At 33.7% G+C, this 10,990-nt stretch overlaps 1 protein-coding gene across 1 annotated transcript; it reads right to left on the bottom strand.

The window, feature by feature from the left end:
• Positions 1-2,465: 2,465 nt before the first annotated feature.
• LOC145046370 (flavonoid 3'-monooxygenase-like) lies at positions 2,466-9,561 on the bottom strand. Its single transcript, XM_078994651.1, has 3 exons — positions 9,112-9,561; positions 4,513-4,974; positions 2,466-3,297 (listed from the first exon to the last, which is right to left on the bottom strand). Exons 1-3 carry the CDS (start codon positions 9,553-9,555, stop codon positions 2,653-2,655), a joined length of 1,551 nt encoding a protein of 516 aa, XP_078850777.1. The 5' UTR covers positions 9,556-9,561; the 3' UTR covers positions 2,466-2,652.
• Positions 9,562-10,990: the final 1,429 nt, after the last annotated feature.

Genomic DNA, 10,990 nt, shown 5'->3' with positions numbered 1-10,990 from the left:
GACGATCACTCAATGTTTACACTTCAAGACCACAACAACAAAGTCATTGCATGCCTACTCGGATGCAGGATGGAATTCAGACCGTGATGATAGTTGCTCTCAATACAGGTTTGATATTTTCCATGGTTCAAACCTTATAAGTTGGACCTCTCAGAAGCAAAAAGTTGTTGCATGTTCTAGCACGAAAGTTGAGTACATATCATTGGCATACACTACAACATAATTATTGTGGATAAAACAACTACTTTCTGATTTACAGGTCTATATTAGCCATCCTCCATTAATTATGAGTGATAATGTCTGGGCCATCTTCATGAGTAAAAACCCTATGATTAGTACCCGCTCTAAACATCGCACTTGACTTTCATTTTTTCCTTGGATTACAGATTACTAGAAGTCCTACATATCTTCCTTGTCACAACTCAAAATATGTTATGTTTCATCAATTGATCAGTATGAGGATATCTTCACAAAACCATTGGGAAAAATTCATGTTCTTTTTCTTTGTTCCAAGCTGCAAGTCCGTCCCACCCTTTAGTATACCGGAGGGTATTAACATGTGTAAAAAAACTTGTACTTTGATGTACTCATATAGTCAAATAGTCAGTATAGTATATCGTATAGTTAGGAAAGTTTATTTCTCAATTTAGTTATACTCCTCTGTATAAATTCGTAGTTTTACATTGAGTGATATGGACAACAATTTTTTCTTGGATTATAACAAAAGACGACGGTAGCATGCGAAAGAAGGAAATATAACTAAAGAAGAAGGTTCCTTAGCCATGCAGTTTCAGCAACCACATTGGCTGCCCCTTGATACTCGACTTCAAAATTAGAGTAAGAAACTACATGCTTCCGTTTAGAGGACTAGGAGATGAGATTATCGCCAATATAAACACAAAACCCATAAGTGGACTGATGCGTCAAAGGTCAACCAACCTAATCAGAGTTAGAATGCAAAACCAAGCAATTAATAGTTGACAGGCAAAGGTGACTACCGTGAAATAAGGTACCCTTAAGGTATCATAGGATGCGCTTGAGGTCTAAGAAATGGGATACACACATGCCATGCATAAAGAGGCAAACCTATTTGACCGCATATGCAATATCAAGACGAGTAAATGTCATATATTAAATGTTTATATTTATATGTGTTATTTGGTATAATGTTTTATCTTATATTTAATATTATTTAGTTTGATACCATTAAAAATAAATTCATCTTATCTAGTTTAATGGGCATTTCCAAAGTCTTATCTTTTTTTTAACAGTTAGACTTCAATTAAAACAACTAAAAGTTGGAATTACATGGTACAATACAATGGGTTTTCAACCCAAAAGTTCCAAATCAAATTCCTACCCCCATTTCGCTCTACACCTAATCCATAAAAAGGCCAAAGCCTTGACATAATAGGCTAAAGCTAACGGACTCTTGACCTTAGTATTGGTGTTGAAGATCACGTCATTCCTATAATTCCATATAGTCCATAAAAAAGCGCTAGATATCGCTTCTAAGGTGTCTAAATACCTACTTCCCACTTTTACAGTATCGTTTACCCCCAACAAGTCTTCTAAAGAGTCCGTTGAGGTAGGAAAATCATTCCACCAAGTGTGTATATGCCCATGTATCTCCAGTGTCTTGGAACAGTTCTTGAATATATGTACCTCGTTCTCTTTGAAAGCATTGCATAAAGGATAGAATGTGTTAGGAATGTTTACTCATCTCCGTGCAAGGTTTAGTCTGGTGGACAATCTGCCAAGTCTCACCCGCCATATAAAGATATTTATTTTCCCTGGAACCACCTTGGACCAAATGGTTGGCAAGGTCGTACTCTTCAGTTGTTGAATTTCGATTTCCTTTCTTAGAGTAGACACTGTATACTCCCCTCCTTCATTAAGACTCCATCCCCAATTGTTTGTGATAGTAGTACCTCCTGTGTCAACATTCCTATAAAAAGGATTATTTAAATCTAAGTTGTATTGTTCTAAATCGATGTTGACTTTGCTATTTTTTCCCTAAACCGTGTTCCTGATAGAGCGAGAAATTGACACACCCAGACCACCATGAACCCCATATATGGTAGTGATAACATTTTTCCATATCGAATTTGTGTTGTCTCTAAACCTCCACCATATATGAGTTCTTTGGCGATCCAAAAATATCGGCCTAACTAAAGACGAGAAATTAAGTAGAAAGTTTTTATTTGATTATATAGTTTTGTTTAATTGAATTTCCATTCAATATAGAAAATATAGTTTGGATTGGCTAATGTGGTAGTTATATCTCTCATCTTGCGATATGGTCTTGTAATACTTCTCTCTTCAAGCTCTAGCTTATTGCAAATGTGTTTTCATCAAAACCTACTATTTTATATAGTATAAAAATCAGAAGGCATTTCATAACATATAATTATATTATCTATGACTATTAATAATTGTATATCCAACACCACAAAATTATAAAATTTTATTTTCATATTCAAATGTAAAAGCATTACAAAGCAAACTATGATAATTTTTTTTAACAAGTCACATATATCTAATCTCAACATTACTTTTTGGTTGTCTAATCTCACATTTATAATAATGCATATTTTATAGAGATTATCAAGTAAATAATCTTTTATTATCATAACATGGCTAAGCTTAACCTTAGCCGCTAATGTACACATCAGGGGCTAACCTCGGCCTTGGATGTACCATTAAGGGTGCAACCCTTCGAAGGGCCAACCCATAGGCTTCTTCCATGTTGAGGTTTTTTGGATCTAACCCCTTAGCCAATTCCCAATCAAAGGCTTGAACAAGTGTTGCAGTGAGCAACTGGACCGTTCTCACCCCTAGGCTCATGCCCGCACAAATCCTTCGTCCTGCGCCAAATGGTATTAGGTCAAAATCATTTCCCTTCACATCAACATTGGGCTTTTCGCCTCCAGGTAAGAATCGATCAGGATTAAATTCAAGTGGATCAACCCATATTTTTGGGTCTCTAGCAATGGCCCACACATGAACAAGGAGGGTGGATCCCTTTGGAATGTTATACCCATTGACCTCACAACTCTCTATTGCAATCCTTGGCAATGAGAGTGGGGTTGCCGGGTGGAGCCTAAATGTTTCTTTCACAATTGCTTGAAGGAATGTTAATTGACTTATGTCCAATTCATTTACAATTCGATCTCGACCAACTACAATGTCCATTTCTTGTTGAGCTTGTTTCAATATATGTGGATGGCGAATGAGTTCAGCTATTGCCCATTCCACGGTGTTAAATGATGTGTCTGTTCCAGCGACGAACAAGTTCTGAAAAATTAATAACAATTAATGAGACATTGAATTATATTAGAGTGTTTATGTGATATTGATACAATGATATATCATACTTAGATTGAATCGGTAAAAAAAAATAATAACTTAATAGTTGTCGATAACATAAGAATAGAATCATTCATGTTACCTCTAAATTAGTCAAATTATTCAACATGTTTGATACAACTCTTGTAATAACGATAAAAAAACACATATTCTCTTAACTACTAAAAAAGTTGTAATAATTTAAACATCGAATGATTTCTTTTTATCAAAGGGTCCTTAGCTAAATTAGCCAAATGGTTTGGTATCCATACATACTTGCAATATAGGACACCAGTTTTATCTAAAAGGATTAAGCTATTACATCATTAAATATAACTTGTGTAATATAATATATAATATATTAGTTATTTATCAAAATTTCAAATTACGATTTGTTTCTCTTTTGTTTTTACATCTTAATTTGTTGTTAAAGAAGACACACAATCAAGTACAAAAGCTATACCAGTACGAGTCGCTTTCTTATTTTTGGCACAAGTACAAGACACATCTATATTTTGGGACCTCCAATAAATCATATAAAACAATTCATCATTATAAATTAGATAACTTTCCTTCTATCACAAATTTGATATTTCCTACTAAGAATTTTAATTTGGTTTTAGCTACTTTCAAACTGTTTAATTTTCAAGTCATCATCGATACATAATCTTAATTAACAAGATCACATTTTACATAAACCTAACAACATTTTGTATTGCTTCTAATCATTGGACGAAGACATGTTTTCTAGATCCCAATCGCATAAAAAGTATTGTTGATTCAATGTTGACGGTTAATATTGACTAATATATAATCTTTATAACATAGATGTTTTGTATTTATTAAGAACAGCCGAAGGTGATATATCAAAAGTGTCTTATAAGTATATAAAAGCTACCAAAATTGTTTTTATAAAACATATATCTTGACCAAAAAAAAAAAAAAAAAATAGTAATGCATACGGCATGCCTGCATTAAAATTTCAGATTTCCGCCGCTATTGTTGATCAATCATTCAATCCTAACAATTTACTGAACATAGTGGATTTAGGATTTAAACTAGTCACGTTAGTTTACTATAATTAAAAAATTTTAAGATTTCTATTTTTATTATATACCATTACTTGGCCAAAATAAATATGAACAAATGACGAGGAAAACATACCAAAAGTAAAGCCTTGATTTCAACGTCTGAAAGCTTCGCTTCATTTCCATCGACCTCATCCTTGAGCGAAAGCAACATGCTCAAGAAGTCGACATCATGACCTGATGCGCCGCCGTTGGCGGCTGTTGTTTTATGTTCTTGAAGGATAACATTAAGGAAGGAATCGAGTCGAGCATGGAGATTCTTCATCTTTTTGGTGACGCCTTGGAGGTCCAACCAGTCAAGCGCCGGGATGAAGTCACCGATGTTGAATTCTCCGGCTAAGACCTGCACTTCAGTCGCCATTTCCTTGAATTCATCTGCCTTAGGATCGCCGCCGGCGCCACCTCCATTGGTGAATACTCTCCTACCCAACATAACTCGTGATAATGCGTTTGAGATGCAGAGGTTAAGTAGCTTATCTAATTGCACTGTTGATTCTCCGGCGCTCGCCAAAATGCGTGTGAGTATAGCTACCTCCTCCTGTTCATAACAGATTCTCCATCGGAAATTAGGTTTTGAAAAAAAAAAAAAAAAAAAAAGAGGAGGATATCGTATAAGCGAAACTGCAAAATCTACGAGCATCCTAATATTTATTACTATTACTTCACGTTTTTCATTCAATAATATTATGTTTTGTTTCGATAATCATATTTACCATTATTTAATTTCACATATTCTAATATATTTATTATTTTTACATGTTATTAGTGATTTTTTTTAATATGACATGTACTTAAAATAATCAAATTAGATGAAGGATCTTTATAAAATGTTTACCAAAGATAATACAATTAATTAATTAATTTAATAAAAACTTTAAAAATAGTAAATGATATTTAAAAATAAAAAAGTTTACATTAATCAGTTTCTATTAAATAAAGTTAGCAAAAACTTCATGCGGCAAAATTGAAGAAAGCCATAAAATATATCAATGATTGTGGAATTAATTTCCTAGAACATCCACAATTATATTGACACTACATTTTTGCTTTCCACATTATATTTTTATTAAGTTTATCAAACAATAACATATTTTAAATTAAATGTTCGCCCATAGCTAACCATTTTTTTTTATAAATTAACTAAATTACCCCCGTGATGTTGAATATATCGTTATTAATAACCCATGCATGCCTTTTCTTTTTGCAATAGGACAAGTGTATCTATTTATGTGCACCAACAATCATTTCCTTGCATTGTAATCCCTCATATTGGCCAGCTCATGTTCTTCACGAAAATCTGAGCTTATTGAATAAACGAAGAGCATATATTTATTGTAGGTAAATAGAGTTTGTGGTGGAGATCTGGATATCAATTTGGATCGTGATATCATTTTTCGAACTGATATTTCTACCCTATGTCTAGGTTACAAGAAATTTAGCCTAAGATAATCCAAGTGAACATTTACGATTCTAGGCACATGCAAAAATCGTAAGCCAATATGCTAGAGGATTCTGTGAAAGTATGATGAAAACGAGAGCTTAAGATCGTAACCCTCTTCTAAAGAAGAAGAAGAATTGTTTATATATTAAACGAGATTAGGTTTCATTGGGGTTGGGCAGTCATTAGTTGCTTTGGAAGCAAGTCATGATAATCCGGATTTAATAAGGATTTAGGGTTACCAAAACTAATGAGTTTCGTTAGTTTTACCATAATCACCCTAAAAAAATTGAATTTTCCACTATGTTCTCATATGTAAAATTCGTTAGTTTTACCAGCCAAGGGCTCTACCCCTTGGACTCCGCCAAAGGGGCGCTGCCCCTTTGGAAACCCCGAACCCCCGATTAGGCGTTGAACCGGCTTTTAATTCGATTTTATATATGTGTGCACTCCACACAACCTTGTACATATATTATAGTACAAATTATGAAACCTATTAGCTCACATGTTATTTCGAGTTACTTAAAATGACATGGTAATACTAAAATGACATGATATTTCTACCCTATGTCTGGGTTACAAGAAATCCAGCCTAAGATAATCCAAGTGAACATTTACGATTCTAGGCACATGCAAAAATCGTAAGCTAATATGCTAGAGGATTCTGTGAAAGTATGATGAAAACGAGAGCTTAAGATCGTAACCCTCTTCTAAAGAAGAAGAAGAATTGTTTATATATTAAACGAGATTAGGTTTCATTGGGGTTAGGCAGTCATTAGTTGCTTTGGAAGCAAGTCATGATAATCCGGATTTAATAAGGATTTAGGGCTACCAAAACTAATGAGTTTCGTTAGTTTTACCATAATCACCCTAAAAAAATTGAATTTTCCACTATGTTCTCATATGTAAAATTCGTTAGTTTTACCAGCCAAGGGCTCTACCCCTTGGACTCCGCCAAAGGGGCGCTGCCCCTTTGGAAACCCCGAACCCCCAATTAGGCGTTGAACCGGCTTCTAATTCGATTTTATATATGTGTGCACTCCACACAACCTTGTACATATACTATAGTACAAATTATGAAACCTATTAGCTCACATGTTATTTCGAGTTACTTAAAATGACATGGTAATACTAAAATGACATGATATTTCTACCCTATGTCTGGGTTACAAGAAATTCAGCCTAAGATAATCCAAGTGAACATTTACGATTCTAGGCACATGCAAAAATCGTAAGCCAATATGCTAGAGGATTCTGTGAAAGTATGATGAAAACGAGAGCTTAAGATCGTAACCCTCTTCTAAAGAAGAAGAAGAATTGTTTATATATTAAACAAGATTAGGTTTCGTTGGGGTTGGGCAGTCATTAGTTGCTTTGGAAGCAAGTCATGATAATCCGGATTTAATAAGGATTTAGGGTTACCAAAACTAATGAGTTTTGTTAGTTTTACCATAATCACCCTAAAAAAATTGAATTTTCCACTATGTTCTCATATGTAAAATTCGTTAGTTTTACCAGCCAAGGGCTCTACCCCTTGGACTCCGCCAAAGGGGCGCTGCCCCTTTGGAAACCCCGAACCCCCGATTAGGCGTTGAATCGGCTTCTAATTCGATTTTATATATGTGTGCACTCCACACAACCTTGTACATATACTATAGTACAAATTATGAAACCTATTAGCTCACATGTTATTTCGAGTTACTTAAAATGACATGGTAATACTAAAATGACATGATATTTCTACCCTATGTCTGGGTTACAAGAAATTCAACCTAAGATAATCCAAGTGAACATTTACGATTCTAGGCACATGCAAAAATCGTAAGCCAATATGCTAGAGGATTCTGTGAAAGTATGATGAAAACGAGAGCTTAAGATCGTAACCCTCTTCTAAAGAAGAAGAAGAATTGTTTATATATTAAACGAGATTAGGTTTCGTTGGGGTTGGGCAGTCATTAGTTGCTTTGGAAGCAAGTCATGATAATCCGGATTTAATAAGGATTTAGGGTTACCAAAACTAATGAGTTTCGTTAGTTTTACCATAATCACCCTAAAAAAATTGAATTTTCCACTATGTTCTCATATGTAAAATTCGTTAGTTTTACCAGCCAAGGGCTCTACCCCTTGGACTCCGCCAAAGGGGCGTTGCCCCTTTGGAAACCCCGAACCCCCGATTAGGCGTTGAACCGGCTTCTAATTCGATTTTATATATGTGTGCACTCCACACAACCTTGTACATATATTATAGTACAAATTATGAAACCTATTAGCTCACATGTTATTTTGAGTTACTTAAAATGACATGGTAATACTAAAATCACCAACATTTATGTGCACCCACAATCATTTCCTTGCATTGTAATCCCTCATATTTTCCCCTCATGTTCCACATTACTATTGTTATTATTATTGCTATTTAGATCATCTTCATATGTGTTCCACATTACTATTGTTATTATTATTGCTATTTAGATCATCTTCATATGTTGCACATAAATAGATACACAAGTCCTATTGCAAAAAGAAAAGGCTTGCATGGCAGCATGGCTTATTCACAAAAAGTGATGTCGCTCAAGTTGCCATGGTAACGATATGGTGTTCCTTAAAGAAAATAAAAACATTCACTTTTGAAATTCTCTTTCTCATTCACATATAAAGGGTGGTAGGGTTTTCATGGAATTTTGTTGTTCAAAAAAAAAAAAAAAAAAAAAAAGACACGTAGCAATGAAATCTCTCTCAAATGATTGTAATTTCTGTGTAACTTTTGGATACCTTTCACTAGCACACACTATTGTGGTAGCTAGGTTTTTAATGGATATTGTTGCTCTTAAAAAAAACGTAGCCAACAATGAATGTGATTATAGCCATGACCTGGTTATTTATTTATCAAAGCTACATGATAGAAATATGTTGGTATGGGTATTTTATGTTTAGGCAAAAGTGTACTGATGTATCCACTAGCTAATCCACAGTGCACATGCAAAGATGAAAATGATATGGGGAAATTAACGAGACATTAACCCTAACCATCATGGTGGGTATGGTGAAAGTAGGATCTAAACAAGTTTTAGTTAGAGTCTTCTTTTCACTTATAATAAATATACTGATTTTCTTTTAGGAAAAAAGTTTTCTAACAGTCAAAAATTTAATTAGGATAGAAAACAAAAACCGGTTAAATTGATAAAATGGTGAAAATATGTAAATTTATGGTTTTACAAAAAAAGGAAAGTGCAAAACCTGACGAATGTGACGGAAATCATTAAGCGCCTTGGTAGATAACAGGTGTACCAAGCAAAGCTTCCGAAGCCTTCGCCAACGTGGACCGTATGGAGCGAACACCATATCCTGATAATTATACGCGATATGCTTAGCTCCGGAGTTTGGTGGTCTACTAGCGAAATTCACATCATGAGTCTTTAAACACTGTGCGGCAACGGAAGCTGATGCCGCCACCACCACATCAACGAAGCCAAGTCGAAGGTGAATCAACGGTCCATATTGTGTCACTAAGGCCGCTAAGGAGTGGTGTGGAGTTTTACCAAGGTGTGGTAGGTTTCCTAATATAGGCCAGGGGGTTGGGCCGGGTGGGAGGCGGTTAAGACGGCGGGTGCACATGTTAAGCAATGCATGGACTACTACGATAGTAATGCTTGCGTAGATGAAGAGAATTAGACGGTCCATCTTATATGGTGCGATGGGTTTAAGTTCAAAAGGATATGTTGTATATATATAATAGGCTAAAGTCTAAACGCAAAGTGGGTATTGAGGAATGACGTTTGAATGGTTGGTGGGATGGAGGATTTGTATATTGGACGCGACTAACTCTTATTTGATCGTTTGAACTTTGCCAACACCCACGTTAAGGGGAGATCAACACCCACGTTTAGTGTGGATGAGATGTCGCACGTGTTGTAAAATTAGTTATATTAGAGATGTAGGTGATTACTTGTGTAGAATAATGTAAATTATTTTTTGTAAGAATTTACATGAAAAATGTTAGTGATTTTAATAACTATAACTTATTTGTGAATTTGTATGAATAATGTTGGTTACTTTAATTAATAAATAATAACTATAGCTTAAATCATAGAAGTTTAAACTTGAGATTTTTAGATCTCAAATTTGGATAAAATAAACTAAACGATACAGAGTTTTCATATCTACTTGCATTTGCATTGAGATTTTCGATTATGATGATTATGATAAATCTTCCGCTCAAACTCAAAACTCTTTCTTTAATCTCATACTCGTATCAATGTAGAAGATCAAAAATTGTATTTGTCTTAGTTTCGAAACTTGTAATTCGAGTCTTGCTGCTTCAAGTTTTTTGTACTAGCTACGTAAATATGATTTCATTCATTCTTTTGCATTATGGATTCGAAGTAACTGAACTTCGTTTTATGAATGCTCCTTCAAAACTCACACGTGTTGTAGCATGCATGCACGTATCACGTCATATCTCCACGAGTTTATTTATTTACTAGTTTATAACCCATGAGAACACGGTTATAAAATTAATTAAATTTTCATATTAAAAAATTAAAATTATTAAACAATTATTTTAAATAAATTATTACTTAATGGATATTTTGTTAGTTATATAAAATTATAATCATTTATTTAAATAAATACGTGAAGTTATATGACCTTATAATCTGTATTAATTTTATTTTATTTTTAAATGTAATGTTATTAATTAAATATAATTAGAATGGGAAAATTTAAGGTCAATAATCAATTATTAATTTAATGTAATTAGAGTGGGAAATTTAAAATTTGAAATTGATAATCAATTATTAATTTAATGTAATTAGAGTGAAATTTAAAATTTAAAATGGATAATTAATTGGTTGACAAGTAGCATAATATATGATATATAAAATTAACGAGAAGTTCTAATTATATGATACTTATCAATAGGAGATTAAATATATTCTTTTATTAGAATAAGAATTTATTTATTTTTTGAGATTTAGTGATGTATTATATGCTCCACGTGTCATTCCATAATTGGTTGATTGTCTCACGTATCACCTTTTGTAATTTGTATATATACGTGGATAAGACCTTAGGATTATGTGTGCCCCTAAAATCATTTCTTTGCATTCTAAACCAT

This window comes from Lactuca saligna, chromosome 5 (genome assembly GCF_052625555.1).
Source record: "Lactuca saligna cultivar CGN05327 chromosome 5, ASM5262555v1, whole genome shotgun sequence".
NCBI classification, from domain to species: domain Eukaryota; kingdom Viridiplantae; phylum Streptophyta; class Magnoliopsida; order Asterales; family Asteraceae; genus Lactuca; species Lactuca saligna.
This window is presented reverse-complemented; position numbering and strand designations above follow the sequence as displayed.

Bases quoted from the DNA above. Each gene is read 5' to 3' on its own strand.
- LOC145046370 (XM_078994651.1), bottom strand. From the start codon at position 9,555: ATGGACCGTCTAATTCTCTTCATCTACGCAAGCATTACTATCGTAGTA. The intron at 4,975-9,111 runs GTTTTGCACTTT...TGTTATGAACAG, and splicing joins ATTTCCGTCACATTCGTCAG to GAGGAGGTAGCTATACTCAC. The intron at 3,298-4,512 runs GTATGTTTTCCT...TTAATTTTTCAG, and splicing joins AAATCAAGGCTTTACTTTTG to AACTTGTTCGTCGCTGGAAC.